The following is a 17,362-nucleotide window of genomic DNA, read 5'->3' on the forward strand; positions in this document are numbered from 1 at the left end:
ATTGCACAGGAGAAAGTACAGAACTCTCCCAGGAGAAAGCACAGAACTGTCACCACTCGCCAGAGCAGCACACAGAAAATGGTCAAAGTGATGACCACCTTATTTCCCTTCCCACCCAAATCCCTGAAGCAGCCTTTCCAAACCTCTTCCCACTTTGGAAAGCCATGCTCTAGGATCCTGCAGAAGCACAATTCCCAACAGAAGCAGGGAGACAAAGGAATGGCCAAAAAAGGGCAAAGAGACAATATGTGCCATCCAAAAGCACTGTCTGGCCAGTCCTTCCCTGTGAGGATCCCACTGACCTTCAGCACCTGCTCTAGATTCTCCAGCTTGGTTTGGAGTCCTTGGTTCGTCTGAATTACTGAATCCCGTTCCTTGGTCACCAAAACAACCTGCAGTTTCAGGTCAGCATTCTCAGATTCCACCTGGAGAGAAGGATTTGCAGTTTTAGCCCAAGCAGCCAGAAGCGTTCCCTGTATTATTTGATTTGATTTGATTGAGGACAATTTATTTCTGTGTCTCAATAGGCTGATTTGCAGACCTGCTTTCTACTGGCAATGCCACCAAAATGATGAACCTCCTCTCCCTCTGGTTTTCATTAATTATTAATTAATAATTATTAATAAATAAGCATTTATCAGGCCTCAGTGCGTAACACTTTATTTGTACACACTGTTTCTCTCACTAGACTCATCTCCTCTCCCCATTTACAAGGAGGAAGGAACTGGGAGAGGAACAGGCCACATAATGAAGAGATTTTAAAAAAAAGCACAAAGGTTTTAAAAGCATTTTTCATCCTACATGGTAGAACTAAACACAAAGAACAGGACAGAAAATTCAGTAGCCTGCTGAGATCTTCTTCACCTTCACCTTCTTCCCTTACTACAGGGAATTCCAGCCACATATCTTGGTTCCTGGGTGCACTATGGCCTGATGACTATTAGCAATGCAGATGACAAACATTTCCACTTACAACAGTTATTAAACAGTTATTTAATATTAAATATTAATATCAAACTTATGCATGGTGGCAAATTGACTTAGAGGAGGGACAAGTGACTTTCTAAGTCCTGTGCATTAAACTTGTTCAGAGAAGGAGCTGGGAATAGAAACCCAGATCAGCACAAAACCATTTCTCAGCTGGCAACTTGAAAACTTGGCCCACCAGCAAGTTCTTCTCAGCAAGATTTTGCAGGAGCCAACGCTCCACCTGACCGAGACACCGCTTTTACCTGTCCTGCCCATCCAGCCCTCTCATTCAGCTGCAAGTTCTCCTCAGCCAGTCGTGCATTTTCACTCTGCACCTCCTGCAGCTGGATCTCCTGTCCAGAGAGAGAGGGAATTACTACACCAAGGCCCTCAAACTAACTCCCCAAAATTGTTCTGCTGAGCAGCTCCACTGCCCCTGTTTCCTGGTGCAGGATGTTGGTGGCATGCTGCTGAGGAGGGGGAGGCACTGCTCTAACAGCCCCCTGTGCCAGATGATGGGCTTGGAACTGGATGGCCTTTAAAGTCCCTTCCAACCCAAACCACTCCATGATCTCTCAAGTTTCTTCTTTTCTTAACCTCAAAGCCCAGAATCAGAAAGAGATTTCCTTGTCTACCTCCCAGCCCCAGTGTCACATTATTTACAAGCCTAGGGCTCCATCTCCACCCACAGCAATTCAAGTGTCACTGCTGGTTGGGGATCAGAGTCTTCTTGACAAATATCAGTCGAGGAAGGAAAATTCTTTGGGAAAATGATGCTAAAGAGAGCTCTAGACTGCAAAGTCCAGAGTTTGAAATGGCTGACTCTGAAAGCAGGATACAGGCTGGAGTTAAGAGCATGAACCTGCTATCCCTGAATGAGGGAATGCTGCCTCTGAGCACAGGCCATGGGCACGTGGAGGGGACACTGGGTTTGTCAGGTCAGTCCATCTGCAACAACTCTGTACAGCACTAAAGGAGTTTAACTGTTGCATTATCACATGACACACACACACACACTTCCCCATTCCAAGGTTTTTACATATCATCAAATATTTTCTGGCTGTTCCAGGAGCTAATTCCCTGTGCACACAGGCCGAGTGCTGGTACTTCAAGGTGAGCTGGTCCCTTCTTGACCCTCAAAAGCAACTTTCTATCAACACACAGAGATCAACTTACTCCTTAGAACACCCTATGGACATCAAACACCTATTCAGAAGGTCAGCACCCCTGGTGGAAACCACACACTGTCAGCCCCTAATGCCACCAGTGCTGCTCAGCAAAGCAGCAACGGAAGGCAGAAATCCAGGAGCTTTGGTAAGACCAGGAAAACCCCCCTGGAATTAAACAGAGGCAAGATTTCAGCCAAGATTTCAGCCAACAGATATGAAACACAGCAAAAGGACTGTGGGTTTGTGCAATGAACATACTGAGGTGCAGAAATCTTTCAATATTTTTCTGGAGTGCCTGTGAAAATGGTAATTATCTCCCCAAACCAGCAAAGGCCGTGGAACTTTATCCAGTGATTTATGTGGCTGCACTCAGCCCACAGGTAACTAAAATAAATAAACAAGCCCAACATCTGCAACACTGTTCAAATAACCAGAGAGATGGTGATTCCTTATTAAGATGAGCTGGAGAATCCAAGAGAGACACACAACAACCCAGTTCCTCTTCTCCCATCACGCTCACAAGAGCAGGCAACAAGAACACTTACTAGTTCTTTGCATCTTTTATGCTTTTTCCTCACTTCATGCTCAAGGTTTTCACATTTTTTGCGCTTTTTCTTGAGTTCAAATTCCTGCAGGAAAGGAGCAGAAGTTGATCAGCAAGTCCACACTCTTACAGTGCATAGGAAATTCAAGCCCAGCCCCTCAGACCCAGTGCTGCATTAGCTAATTTTGTTTTCTCATAAAAATCTCTTTGTGACAAACTTAAACAATGTAGAAACCAAGGGAGGTGTTGGTTTGGGGTTTTTTTAATGTAAGAAAACCAAAAAAGTTTTTAAGTGAAACAACTCTTTCCTCAAGCCTTTAATCTTCTGGAAACAGTTCTGTTTCCCACTTGCACAGATTGTTCCTATTTGCAGAGAGCAGTATGGAGGGAAACAGGATGTGGGGGACAAAAAGACAGAGTTGTGCAAAATTTTCAGCTCTAAACATCAGCTGTGCTATTTCAGCTCCTATTCTCATCCAAATGATACCTAACAGAACACAGACATCCTTATGTACCTTTACCTGCAGCTACTCACTCCCCCTCTTGGCTCAGATAGACAAGAGCTGCTAAACCTCCCTGTGAACTGTCCTCATTTGCTGGAAGAATTCCCAAGGGACATATTCCTCATCCACATCTGTCCCCAGTTCAAGTAAGACTAAACCAAACACAGCACAGAACCTACTGGCGTGTTTTCCTCTTATTTTAGTGTGACATATTCCCCTGCAAGCCCAGCACCTGGAGCTGCCACCCAGCAACACTCTCCCTGCAGATGGCCTGTGTTTTCCCACTTTTGCAGAGCAGCTGCACCTAAAAAGACTTCAGTCCCTAAAATCTCTACCTGGGCGAAAAACCCAACAAAAATGAAAAAAGTGTAGCATTCCCTCCCCCAAACCAAGTTCACAACTCACCAGCTGCTGGATCTGTTTGCTGCTCTCTTGGCCTGTTATTGCATTTTTGGGAGGGAAATTTTCATGTCCTTCAGAGGCAGGTCCCAGGGGTTGCACACCTGATTCCACCTGGAAAAGATGCCAGAGAGCTCAGGGATGGCCAGGATTGCAGGGCACACTCCTGGCAGTGCTACCTGGGAGAGCAACACTCCCCATGAGACTCCTGACCCCTGAGCTGCACCACTGGGCATGGGGAAAGCTGGACAGGGATCTCTGTGCCACCAGAAACCTGTGCTGGGAGTCTCCTGGAGCCCAGTGCCAACCAGTCCAGCTTGACTGAGCCACCTCCACGCAACAGTGGCCTCCAGGAAGCTCTCAGACCCCAGTTCCCATTTGTGCCTCAGCTAATGATTCCACGGGAGGCAGCAGCCACACCTTCCATGACCCTCCCAAAGCAACAGAAAGATGGTCAGAAGGGAGAGAGCACAGCCCTCAAAGGGCAGGAATCAGTGAGGATGTCAGAGTGTAAAGGCAGGGAAGAGCAAACACTACCCACAAACAGCGCCCACCTCAGCTGGCAGCTGAGAAGGACTGGGAGGGCAGCAGTTGCCTGGATGATGTGCCACCACCAAACCAAATGAAACGATTTTCTGTACGCAATTGTACACAAGTTTCTAACAAAACGCCTTTTCATTTGGGCTACAGACAAGTAAACCTTTAATCCTCTAAATTTTCCCTCTCAACTGGTATTTGACTTGATATTGTCTGCCCAGAGTAATCCCTGACACCAGAGCAAGGCCCGAGACACACAGAAGAAAGAGGGCTTTGATAATGCTTTAAACATTCAATTTAAAGTTATTTTTGCTAAACAGATTTTAGGGAGAGAGCTAAGGATCTCTCTCAAACTGAACTGTCTATAAGAACAACTGTAGAAGCCAAGAAAACACACAGTAACAAATCACCAAGATTAGATAATATTCACCCAAGGGTTCAAAAAAAACCTCTCTGGCATGAACTGAATCTCTCACTTCAGAATGAACTGAATCAATACGTGCAGAACGTCACCTCTCCAACACTGCCCTAATACAAATTAACTGGAAGGTGGCAAATGCCAAGTTTTAGGAGTATTCCAGAGTTTTAAGCATATTCCAGTGGGCAAACATGGAAAGACAGACCAGTACATTTGACACCTATTCTGGGCAAACTGATAGAAATTGCAACAAAGACACGGCAGACGCTTAAAAAGCTTCAAACTAACTTATATAGGGGGCAGGGAGAGGGAAAACATTCACAAATCTATAAAGAGTTTTTCTAAGGTAACAGCAAGCAAAGGGGTGAGGGAGATCCAGTGGGAACCTGCTTGGGTGCTCAGAACACCTTCACACCTTCAGCTGCAGCGCTTAAACAGGTTTTGGCAGACACCGAGACACCACAGGGTGAGGGGGGAAGGTTTTTTACTCGGGTAAATATCTAATAAAAAATGAAAGGATTTTAAAAAAGGAGGGAGCAGGAACCATGGTCTCCAAGCACTGATGCAGCAGAGACAAACAGCGATGAGGCCCTCGTGACACCGAGAGATTAAAGAGACAAGTGATGGTTTAATAGAGCCCCAGTGCTCAGACAAAAAGGCGAAGAGCTCTATTGGAGAAGGGAGAGAAAACATCATTATGCCACCGTGTAAATCAACGCCAGGGCCCGGGACAGCCCCGCACGTTGTTTCCCCCAGCACAAAACAGGCGGGGAAAACGCAGGAACGAAGGAGACAAAGATGCTAACACTGAATAAGGGGAGAGGCTGGAAAGAAACAAACAAACAGACAAAAAATGGCTGAAGGAGAAAGGGGTGATAAATCCGGGGGTGATAAATCCACGGGTGACTCGGAACGGACGAGCGAGGAATGAATACATTCAACACAGCTGCCGAGGGCCCGGGGTGGGGGCAAAGAACGGGAGCAGCTGGTGCAGCTCGGGGAGAACATCCCGAACCCACAGGGGGGGCTGGAAACTTGGGGGGGAGAAACCCGCGGGAGCAAAACCCCGAGGAGCCGCCCGGGGGCTGCGGGGGCACAGCGGGACCCGCGGCCCGGCCCCGCAGAGGCCCCGGCGGGCCCTGCCCGGGGGGTTCGGCCCCGAGGCGGCACCGCCGCTACCCGGACAGACCCCGGGCCCGCCCGGCCCGGCCCCGGCGGAGCCCCCGCGGGGCGGCCCCGGCCCCACACACACACCCAGCCTGGCTCTCGGCCCCCGGCCCGGCCCGGCGCCCCCGGCCCGGCCTTACCTGGCGGCTGCGCGGCCGCGGCGGAGGCGGCGCCCTGAGGCGGCCCCGGATCTGCGGGGCTGAACCACTGCGGGCGGAGGGGCCGGGCCGGGCAGGGCCGGGCAGGGCCGCGGTGGAACCGGGACCTGCGGGGCCTGCGCTGAGCCCCCACGGCAGCACAAGGAGGGGTCTGCCCTTTCTGCCCTGCTCTGCTGAGACCCCCCTGGAGCTGCCTCCAGCTCTGGAGCTGCTGGAGCGAGTCCAGAGGAGGCCCCGGAGATGCTCCCAGGGCTGGAGCCCCTCTGCTCTGGAGCCAGGCTGGGAGAGCTGGGGGGTTCACCTGGAGAAGAGAAGGCTCCAGGGAGACCTGAGAGCCTCTTGCAGGGCCTAAAGGGGCTCCAAGAGCTGGAGGGAGACTTGGGACAAGGGATGGAGGGACAGGACAAGGGGGAACAGCTTCAAACTGACAGAGGGTGGATTTAGGTTAGATAATAGGAAGGAATCCTTCCCTGTGAGGATGCTGAGGCCCTGGCACAGGTTGTCCAGAGAGGCTACCCCATCCCTGGAAGTTTTCCCGGCCAGGTTTGACGTGGTCTTCCCCCACCTGGTCTATTGGAAGGTGTCCCTGCCCACGGCAGAGGTGAAATGAGATGAGCTTTAAGGTCCCTTCTGACCCAAACCATTCCATGGTACAATAAAAGAGAAGCATTGCCCAGTTTCCTAGGCTGGAAAACGCAGCACGGGAGCCCCGTGCCAGGGCAAAGGAGCAGGGCTGAGCCCCTGGCATAGCTCAGTGTCCCCACCACGTCCTGCCAGGAGCACCCGTGTCCCTCCTCACCCCGTGAGACCTGGAATTGGTCCCTTTGGAAACCAGCACAGCACCGATGTGCAGCGGACGCGAACCACAGCGCTCACCTCCTCCAAGTGAAACCCCCTAAGAACAGCAATGAACTGAGCACTTAAACAGCAAAACTTCCCGGTGGCTGACCCACTTGTCTCACCTCCCTGCGAGCTCTCCCCCCCAGCGCCGGCTCTCCCAAGGAGGCCTCCCTCGGCAGAGCTGAACCTTTGCTGCCGGTGTTCGGTCCCAGGCGTGGGGCAGCGCTCGGCGCGGCACCGCCTGGGCTCATTTTGGGGGGACGCAGACACTCCTTGAAGTTCTTGAGGGCGATCTGCCTCTGCAGCCTCAGCACCTCCCGCTGGGACTCCCGCAGCAGGCGGTCGAACTCGATGACGTTGTGGCAGCGAGGGTCGTCCTGCGGGAAAACAAACGCGGTGCCGTGTCCCTGACAGGCTCCAAAAGCTGGGATAGGTCACGTTTAACGCACACGCTCCAAAGGAGGAGAGGCTGGTGGGACCCAGCCTGATGGAGCACACACAGATTGCTGATTCCTGGGACTCCAAAGCCTCAAAACTCACTTTGAATTCTTTATGCAAAGACATTTTTCCTCCTGAAGATAAACCCCAGCCTGTAATGGTCCTGTAATGCTCCTGCAGCTCTCCCAGCACCAAGGGCCTCGCCAAGCATGTGCCATCTCAGCACATGCCAGCAGGGAGCGTGGCAGGATAATGTCACCTCACGTCCCAGCCAAAGCAAGAGCTGCTTCCCCTCCTTGGTGTGGGTGCTGGCAAGTGTTGCAGCCCCAGCAGTGGTGAGGGCTTTGAGAGGCTGCAAGAACAAAGAACATCTGGGATTCGGTCAGTTCTCCCTCGGGATAATGTTTGGTTTTCAAACTATTTGATTCCTCTCCTTGTCAGAGACAGTGATAGGCCCCTATCTTTAGCACCAGGGGTCACTCCCATCCCGGCCCAAACCCAGCAGCTTTTGGAGGAAACCAGCCCAATCTGACTCTCACAAAACTAGTGAGAATATGTCACCAGCTTGTTTCATTCTTCAAAGGTTTTCAAGATTTCAGGAAGCTGAAGAGAAACACGTACCTGCACGTCCACACGTACAAAAGTGGGTTATGAAAACCTGTCTTTACAAATCTGCTGCTGGAGGAGACATTGCTCATTCCCCTGGAAAGCTCCTAAGCCGGTGAATTCAAAGCAGAATTGGTATCCAGGACAAATTTAATCTGTTTCCCCGTTCACTTCTTATTCCCCCTAAAAATAGCATGTGCTTTATATATACAAGTTGAGGAGAAAACCATGGTTACTCTCATGCTGCAGGGGGGAAACTGAGGCACCGTTAATGGGAACTGATTATAGATTCAAGAAGTGAGCAGCTGGGCCTCCTCTGTGCCAGCCCCCTGTTCAGGCTCTCAGGGTAGTAGTTCTTTAAGCAAAACTGGCTGTGGCTGTGTATAAAATCTCCCTTCCCCCACCAAAAATAGGCAGCTATTCCCAACTGAGCCTCCGGAGCCTGGGGGAACAAGGGAGGAGGAGAAAAGCTCAGCCCTCCCCTCAGTTTCTATTATACCCATCCCCTGCAGCTGCCTCACTGCTCTCCCCCTCCATCCCATGCTTCCAAGAATCCATCCTGCAAGAAATTGCAGCCTGGATTTACCCAGAGCTGGGGTTTGGTTGGAAGCCGCTCACTGGAGTGTGATCTCAGGAAATCATTTTATCCCACCCTGAGAGAGCCCTGGCTTTGCCAAAACAAGGCCAGTGTGTGTCCTGCCACTGCAGGGAACTGAGTGGATCCATTCCACAGCTACTGAAAAATTAGTGCTGATTTAAATACCCGAGATTAAAACTGATTTGGTTACAAACTCTGAGCGTGCCCATCGTATCTCTGCATAAAACCCCCTTCATTGGCCTAATGCATTTTGCATGCTGCAGACAGATTAGGGGAATTTGGAATTTTAACTAGCTGAAAATTAAAATTTAATGAGCTTGCTTGAGAGAAAAATGGGGAAAACAAGATCAGAAAGAATGATCTCCTCTCTTGCTCTCTTTCCCATCGATTCCCTGCTCGTGCATCGGTGTCCCTGGTCCCTGGTGCCGTGGCAATGACAGGAATGGTCTCACCTTTTGGGGACAGGGTGGTCACCAGGTCACCCATGCCCTAGTAAGGCAGTGGCTGAATTTGTCACCCCTGAGGGTGGCACCCACGTGTATTTCCTTGGCCAGTAATGAATCCTGCTCGCCTGCTTTTGTCCCATTCCTCAACGATTTGTCACTGGAAGGGTCAGGTTGCCCAGCATGCTCTGATTGGAAAATCAGAGAGCTTTGGAAGGGCTCTGTTCCCCTGCCTGTGGGGGCCTGCAGTGAGAACTCAAGGGATGGGAAAGAAGTTTCTCCTTGCTGACACCGTAGGGCACAGTCAGACCTGGATAAGTTTATTCTGTCATCAAATGCCAGGAAGGATCAATGGAGCAGCTCTGTACAAACACCAAAAAAACCCCCAATTGTTCTTATCCTGACTAGATCCACGTTAAGACTGAGAATCCACCTTCAAACCTGTAGTTAAAAATGAACATATGGGGAGCTTGGGGACAAAAATAAAGCTGCTTTCAGCAGGGAAGTATTTGTTACCTAGATATCATGTAAGTAGGGCAGGTAGAAATGCAAGTGTTCACTCGGCTCAGCTGGGGGCAGGGATGTAGGGTGGCACTTGGCCACATTTGCATTAGCAAAGCAGGGGGAAACCAGTGTGAGCCCAAGTGTTCCTGAGCTGCTCAGGAGAGTCTGAACTGACCCAAACTGAAAATGTCCATCTGTGTGAACAACAGATGTAGCTGATCTGCCCAAAACTTCGTCACCTTGGGTGGGAACCATCTCACCCAGCTGCCTGCAGAGGCTCCTTTCAGAGTTGTCACAGAGAAGTGTTTTGGAAGAGCAACACACATAACCAGTTTTGAATCTGTGTCTTGGGATGAGCTGAATTATCCCTTTCATCCCACCATTTCTGTCAGCACGGCCTGTGCTGGTGCTGAGGGGAAGGCAGATCACCAGCCCAGCTGCAGACACAGCACTGGGGATGGTTTCATGAACACCCAGCCCTGGCTGGTGGTTTGTGGCCTTGATCACAGTCATCCCAGGATCCACTGAGTTATCACCAGTCTCGTGGTGGCTGCGAGTGCTCAGAAACCTGCAGCTCAAGACAGGGGATTTAGGCTGCTTCTTGGGAATGTGCTGGTTGGCTTCCCAAAGAAACACTTTAAAAGGAGGACCTGCTCCTGCATCTTGGTTAAAGCTCAGCCCTGTGAAAATTATGCTTATCTGTGGCTTCTCTGGGGTTTCCAGGGGAAGGGTTTTAGTTGCTGCTGAAAATGAATTCACAGAGGGACAACTGGGGTGTCCCCCAACAATCTGTTAGAGGGGTCCAGACACTGTCTCTGCCACACAGTCCCCCAGTGTCCCCATTCAACTCACACACCAAATCCCCTCTGTTTTCAGCCTGCACTGGGGGTTAATTGCCCTCACACCACTTTCCAGAGCCTCGTTTCCATCACTGCTGTTGCACAGCTTGTCCCAGCCCCTGAGTGATGTGCCACAAAGTGTCTCACCTTCCCTGCCAAGAGTTTAGCCTGCAGCTCCCGGCATTCCTGCTGCAGAGCTTCGATCTGCTTGTCTTTGGCCAGGAGGGCACTGGCTTGCTCTGTCAGGTCCTTGGCACGCTGGCGGGCAAAGGCTTTCTTACACATCTCCAGGCTGGAGCCCTTCAGAGCCACTGGAGCAGTGACCTACACGGGGAGCAGTGGGGAGAAAGGTGTGTTGGTGTTCCTTAACCACCAGCCCACCACCCCTGGGTGTTCCTTAACCACCCCCCTGCCACCCTTGGGTGTTCCATCACCACCACCCTGCCACCCTTTAGTGTTTCTGAACTACCACCCCATCACCCCAACAGCCTGGCCCCAAAGGACAGACAAGCAGAGGAGCAGGACAGACCGATGGAAAAGTGGAGGAGGAAGGGCTGGATGGAGAAGTGGGTCAGAGAAGAGGTGGGAAGGAGAAGGTGGCTCAGCAGGTGAGCTCAGTGGGTACAGACAGAACAGAGGCTGCGGGCAGGGAGGAAGAGAGAAAACCGGGATGAGGGCAGAAAAACAGGAGAAGGTAGCAGGGAAGAGGAGGGGGAGGATGGCAGGAAAGATGAGCATGGGATAAAGGACAGAGGTGGTCAAACCAGGAAGAGAAATGGAGCATCTGTGGGTTTGTAGGCAGCAGGAAAGAACTTCAGCATGGTTGGGTGGAAGACAGAGGAAAAGGGAGAGGCAAGAGAGAGCCCAGCAAGGGCCAGCACAGCCAGGGAAGGAGTGGGAGATGTTCAGCAGAAGAAGCAGGTCAGGTTCACATGCTCCCTGTGAGGGAGGGAAGAGCAGGGGTGGAGGTGACAGTGCTTCAGGGGGAGCAGGCTAGCCAGGGACAGGCTCTGTCTGCCCAGCAGGAGCTGAGGCTGCCTGGCACAGTGTCCCTTGTGGATGGGATTCCCCCATCCCTGGGGTGGGCTCTCCCACTGGGTACCAGCACCACAGAGTTGGAGGAAGGGGCAGCTCACACCCCCCTGCTCATCCCAACACTCTGGGCAGTGAGGACACCTCTAGTCCCTGGCTTTATCCAACCTTTCCTCTCCCTGCCCAGCTATTTTCATCTGCACAAAGCCTGACAATCTGGAGAGGGGAACCTTCCCCTGCCTGATCAGGATCTGCATCTTCTGTGCAAACTCCTCCTCCCCAGCTCTTCCCGAGCATCTCACCCACGTGCAGAAGCTCCATGGGACCTGTGCACCAGACACTGAAGGCACCACTGCCAGATTAACCCCAGCTCCTCAGGGCCCCTCCCCTGCTCCTGCCTCCAGCCCACCCTCCACCAGCCTCAGCCATGCGAGCACTTGGACACCTTGGCCAGTGCAGGAGCCCAGCAGGCTCTTCCAGGGCTCCCACAGGCCTTCAACTGTCCCCACCCCAAAGTTTCACTGGGGAAACAAATAAACCAGTATCTGTATAGGTGCTGGAGGGGCTGCAGGGCTGTTGGGTGTACATCAAATGGTTTCTCTTAACATGGTATCTGACAAGTCCATCTGTTGCCCTGCAAGTACCAAAACCCCGTGACAGACGGGCAGCACGGTGCCTGGGGACAGAGAGCCAGGAAAACTCCCTACCTTCCCTCCAACACAGCTTTCACTTCTTCCTTTCTATCCCTGCTTTCCTTCCAACAGAAGGAAGGTTTTGCCTTACTCCACTGCAATCCCTCTTTAAGAACCTGTGCCCAAGATCCCACACCCTACAGGCACCTCCTGCTGCTCCTGCAAAGTGTCAAACACTACAGGCTTCACAACAAGCTGCTGTTGGGTTGGAGAAAGCAAAACCCCTGTGGCTTGTGCAGCCCTGTGAGCGAGGTGTGGATGGGGCAGAGCTGTCTCTCACCCCTTCCTGTTTTGCTTCACCGCACTCCTTTTCTTATTCAAATCCTTCCTGTTTCTTTCTGGTGAAGTCAGACGAATTATTTTCGTGACTTCAGAGAAAGCCGAATTCATTAACTTAAACTATCACCTTTTGGGAGGAAACCAAGCAGGAGGAAATTCCTCAGACCAGCTCCCTGAGCAGGAGCAGAGCAGCTGGCGATGGCTGGGCTTGGGGACTCTTGCAAAGCGTGTTTGCTGGAGATTTAAGGAAAAGGGAGAGAAAAGGCCTTTCTAGCTCGATGGAAGTGGCAAACAGAAGGTCCTGCTGGAGAAGTGCTGCCCCAGCTCAGCTCCCCAGCCAGGGCAGGTCCCAGCACCCACCACTTTGAGGTTTGCCTCCTGCAGTTTCCGGGCTCTCTCCTCCAGGCGCTTGGCGATCACCGCCAGCTCCGCGTTCTTCCTCTTCAGGTGCTTCACCTTCTCCTCCGTCTGGGGGAAGCAGCTCCTGCGCTGCAGAACAGAAAGAGAGGCTGGAGGTGAAGCCCCTGCTCAGGAACCAATGTCCCTGGTCCTGCCTGACCAGTTCTAGAACTACCCAAACCACTGAACACCAACGTCTGCTGTTATTGCCTCTATTTTTGTTAATGTGACCTCTTGCTCCCTGTGAGATCCCCAGACCATCCCATGTGGTCCCTCTCCATCCACAACGTGCTCGTTGCAGGCTCTGCTAGGACTCAACATGTCTCCAGCATCAGTGTATCCTGGCCACCCACCCTTTGGGCTTTCTCCTCCAAAGCCTTCCCAGTTTATTTCCCCGGGGTTACAGGACTCGGCACATCCCTGTGGATTTGTACTGCACCTCCAGGACAAGCTTATCCATTGTCTTTTCTCTCTTGACACCAAAGCAAGAGCGGGAGGAAGTGACAAAGGACTTTATGATATTTGCAAAGCAAATTTCCTTTTTCTCCCTATTGATTCTGTTTGCTCTTTAATCCCCTTCTATTTGTTATCTGTCCGTTCCAATGAGCCGCCTCTCGCCGACGGCTCCTTCTCCCAAGGTCAAACCCAGATGTGTTGTGCTGTCTTTTCACATCAGCAGAAATGTCAGGTCAGCTGAGGCTCATGGTTATTTCCCCCCCTACCCCTGTGAGACCCCACCAAGGGTGGCTCAGCTGTAAGGCTGAGGCTGGTTTTTGAGAGCCCAATTTGACGGGAGCTCACACGCTCGTGCTTCACTACAACCGAGAGCACTGATAAGGGGTAACCCCGGGGTGCAGCCACGCTGAATTTATGCTTTTGGTGTAAGAAACTTATCTACAATGTGCATTTTGAATGTGGTGATGGAAATCTGAAATGCTGAGCAGCCAAATTTGCAGGGGCCTGGGGTGGCTGCATCCCCAGAGTGCGGGGCTGGACAAGGGGTGATGCTCTCCAGGGAGGATTCAGGAGGGGAATATCCCCTCTTTGTACTTCCTGATGAGCCTGGAGAGCCAGGGATGGGGGAGCAGGGCAGAAGGCCCAGGCTGTGGCAGCCTGGCTTGATGTTGGGTGCTGGGGTGCAGCTGGGGAGGATCAGTATGCTGAGCCCCAGTGGGAGCAGGGGGCGGTGCTGCACTGTCACCCTGAGACCAGGCCGAGTGAATCAGTGTTTCTGCTTTTCATAGAATCAAATATATTTAAAGAGGAAATAAGGGCGACTTCCCCTCCCCTGCCTGGCTCTGCTCTGCAGCTCGAGGAAGAGGTCCAGCTCGAGCTGATGGGTGCAGCGTGATGGCACCCAGAGCATCCAGACCCTCTGTCCCCTCTGGCCCTGCCCAGATAATCCCGTGTGTGGCACCTCTTGGAACTGGCAGCAGACAGCAGCTCACCCTGGCCAGGACTCCCCCTCCCTGTGGAGCATCCCATGCCAGCACCCAGCCAGGGTGCAGGACGTGCCCTGTGCTCACCAGCAGGCTGTTCTCCTCGGCCAGGCTGGAGCAGCGGTGCTGCAGGTCCTCCAGGGCACTCAGGAGCTTCGTGTTCTGGCTCACGAGGAAGCCGTAGTCAGCCCCGCTCTGCAAAACAGCACAGGAGAGGCACAGCGGGGCTCCACCTGCCCAGGAAAGGGTCCTGCAGCACCTCAGGGCTTCACCTGCCCAGGAAAGGGACCACAGGTCCTGCAGGTCTGCAGGGCTACACCTGCCTGGGGCACAGACCACGGATCCTGCAGCACCTCAGAGTGTCACCTACCAAGGGCAGGGGCAGAGGGGTCACCACCTCATGCCCAGCCCTGCAGTGAGCCCAGCCTGGCTGCAGAGGGGGCTGGCAGGGTCGGGGTGCAGGCAGCAAAGGGGCACGGTGGGATCTGGGGGCCTATTTCAGGAGATGAGGGGCTACATGTCCTCTGGGGGACAACTGGCCTTTGGCTTCATCCCCTGTGGGAGACATTTGCCATCTCCAGGTGTTCAGCTTCCACCCAGGGAGAAAGCCCAGACTCTCCTGGAATCCTCAGCTGTGGCACCATCCAAAGTGGCTCAGTGAAAGCCTGGCAGGAGCCGAGGGGCAGAGCACAGCCACTGACACTCCAACACGTGGCTGCTCCCCACGCCTCAGGGACCCCGTGGCCTCCAGCACCACGTGGGATCTGGAGGCGACCAGACCTCCTCAGCCATTTCCCCATCCCAGCTCTCCTCGTCGGAGCCCCCCCAGAGCCAGCCCCAGCTCTGCCCTCTCCATGTCAGCTCCGGAAGAAGGCGACACGCCGGATTTTTTTGCAAAACACCAACTTGGTTTTGTCACATCAAAAGCAGCAGCAGCAGCAGCAGCTCTGCTGGGAGCTGTATATATAGCTCTGTGGTTACTGCTTCCTGCCCAGAGCAGCTCGGCACAGGCTCCCAGGCAGGATTTCTGTGTGTTAGCAAAGCTCGGGGCAGAGCTGTTGCCTCACAGCTGCCATATGGCAGCAGCACCCCGTGTGTCTCGGCAAGATCCAGCCAGATGTTTTCCCAGCAGCCAGGCAGGTCTTGCAGGACCTGCTCCCAGTGCCCAACAAGACCCTGCTGAGGGGCCATGACCTCCTCAGTGCACAGAGGCTGTGAGGGAAACACCCCTTGGCTCCCAAAGGAATGTCACCCAAGCTTTCTGGGGAGCAAGAACTCAGACAGGAACCCAGCTCTAGGAGGTGTGAGACCGGGTAAAACTCATGATGCTTCTGGACAATGCTGTATTTTGGTTTCTCAACTGTGTCCATTGGATGAATGCAGCAGGAGACCAGTTCCACAAAGTCCACCCCTAGTCCCATGGCCCGTGGCTCTCCCAGCCTCCCACACCTGTATGGAAATGCCTTGGCAAAGCAGGGAAGGAAAAGACAAGCAAAGGAGGCTGAAAACAAGAACCCTCAGAAGATGACACCCAGCCCTCCCCATCAGCCTCAGGTGGCGTCCCCAGGGCCTACCAATCACCGAGACACCAGGATGTGGCGTGCAGAGTGGTTTGTAGGCAGAGGCTGTTGGCAGAGTGATTTGTAGATGTCCACCCTGCAGAAATCCCAGGGTTTCAGTGACATGTCCCATGGAGAGAGACTGTACTCCTATCCACATGTGGGATTTTTCTCCCCTGGGCACAAAGGTGCTGTTGCTGCCACCATTCCTGGGGACATCACACCTCCAACAAGTCTGTTCTCAGGGGTGGTCAGGGTAGGCCCAGGAACCAAGGAGCTCCTCAAACTCAGCATCCTGGCGATGCCAAGAAGCTCCCCTGGGAGCCCTGTGCACAGCTCTGTGCCCAGCACCAGATCCTGCGGCATCAATCCCATCCCTGCAGCTTTACAGGGACAGTGAGGTGTCCCAGGGAGCCATTCCCCCATCACCAGCTCCAGGAACAGCAAAAGCCCTTCTTCAGGCTGGGAATCCATGCAGGGGACACTGCTGGTGCTACAAGGTGGGACAGAGCAGGGTAGGTGCACAGGGAAGGGGGTCCTACCAAGGTGCAGCACCTTGGGCTGGTTCCCTGCTGCCATCCCCAGAGCCAAGCAGGCAGCTCCTGGGAAGAAGTCAAAGGGCATTATTTCCACCTCCTTGCCCCTGCCAAGAGGCCTCAGAATTCATGCCTGTGTTTGCTTGCACTGAGCGAGGGTGAGCACACTGAGCCAGCAACCTCTGTGCCTGGGATGGGAGCTGGAGAGCTTTCCTGGAGGAGCTGATGTGCTCCTGCCTCTCCCCACCAGGCAACCAGGACCTCTGACATGGGCAGCACGGAGCTTCTGCAGAGGACAATCAGCATTTCCAGCATGGCAGGGGGATCTTTTGGGGACCTGCATCCAAATTTCTGCATTTAAACCCCCATTTCTGTAGCCATAAATCATCTTCATTGGGGCAGGATGCAAAGGCTCACAAGTACTCACCCCCACCCTGCCAGGCTGTCCCCACGTCATCCCAGGTTTCGTGTCACGACTCCAGAGCCCATGACATGGAAAAGGCTGGGATGTCCTTTCCCATTCCCCGGGGAGCAGGGGAGTGTGGCTGTGTGCTCCAGGCACTCGGCCAAGCCTCCCCCTGCCAGCACGTCCCTCTGTGGCCACAGATCCTTGGGGCTCTGCCCAGAGAGGCACGAGGGGCATCTGCAGCGAGAAGGCGTGGAGGCAGGAGCTCCTCGCTGTGCCAGGATGTCTGTCCCACATCGGGACCTCCGTGCCCGGGGAAGCTCTGCCAAACCTCCCCCTGGGCTCTGAGCCGGCGCTGGTGCGTCAGCTGAGCCCTCCTCCCAGAGTCTGGAGCCGAGGGGCTGTCTAGACGTCATCCCACGCTCATTAAACATTCATTTCCTATAATGAAATGGCTTTTAATTTCCGAAGCGCTCCGCTGTTCCTCAAGGATCCCGCTCCGCGCGGCGCAGCCGCGCTCGGCGCTCCCACGGCGCCTTTCCCGGGGAGCTGCAGGAGATTGTTGGGCAGGAGAGGCAAGAGGCTCCCCCCCGAGAGTGACTCAGCCCGAGGAAGTGTCCGAAGTGTCAGCAGGAGCCGAAATCCAGGCACACGCCTCGGTCGGGGAGGTTTCAGCGAGCAGAGGCAGAGCTGACACCACGGGGAGGGTCTCCAGGCAGCCGCACGCCCCGGGTCGGGAATATCCTCAGCCACTAAAAAAGGAACCCAAGTGACATGTTCTTTGGCCAGGGGGAAAGTTTCTGCAGGAACAGAGCAGCAGGGATGCTGAGGGAGGAGAGCAGCTGGCACATGGCTTTGAAGCCTCTGCTACACGGGAGTTGGCAACAT

At 53.5% G+C, this 17,362-nt stretch overlaps 1 protein-coding gene across 10 annotated transcripts in view; it reads right to left on the reverse strand.

Moving 5' to 3' along the window:
- TSPOAP1 (TSPO associated protein 1) overlaps positions 1–17,362 on the reverse strand; it is a 60,202-nt gene that overhangs the window by 33,425 nt on the left and 9,415 nt on the right. For all 10 annotated transcript variants that reach the window (XR_007630126.1, XR_007630127.1, XM_050325955.1 and 7 more), the window contains exons 2-9: positions 14,061–14,168; positions 12,496–12,624; positions 10,280–10,456; positions 6,827–7,081; positions 3,591–3,698; positions 2,684–2,767; positions 1,233–1,322; positions 303–425 (exon numbers count right to left, since the gene is read on the reverse strand). Coding sequence is in view for 8 of the 10 variants with exons in the window: in XM_050325955.1 (XP_050181912.1) it covers positions 303–425; positions 1,233–1,322; positions 2,684–2,767; positions 3,591–3,698; positions 6,827–7,081; positions 10,280–10,456; positions 12,496–12,624; positions 14,061–14,168 (1,074 nt within the window). In the remaining 2 variants the exon portion in view is untranslated. The remainder of the gene's footprint in view (positions 1–302; positions 426–1,232; positions 1,323–2,683; positions 2,768–3,590; positions 3,699–6,826; positions 7,082–10,279; positions 10,457–12,495; positions 12,625–14,060; positions 14,169–17,362) is intronic.

The sequence above is a fragment of the Myiozetetes cayanensis genome, unplaced genomic scaffold (genome assembly GCF_022539395.1).
Source record: "Myiozetetes cayanensis isolate MyiCay16 unplaced genomic scaffold, myiCay2020 scf30, whole genome shotgun sequence".
Classification (NCBI taxonomy): domain Eukaryota; kingdom Metazoa; phylum Chordata; class Aves; order Passeriformes; family Tyrannidae; genus Myiozetetes; species Myiozetetes cayanensis.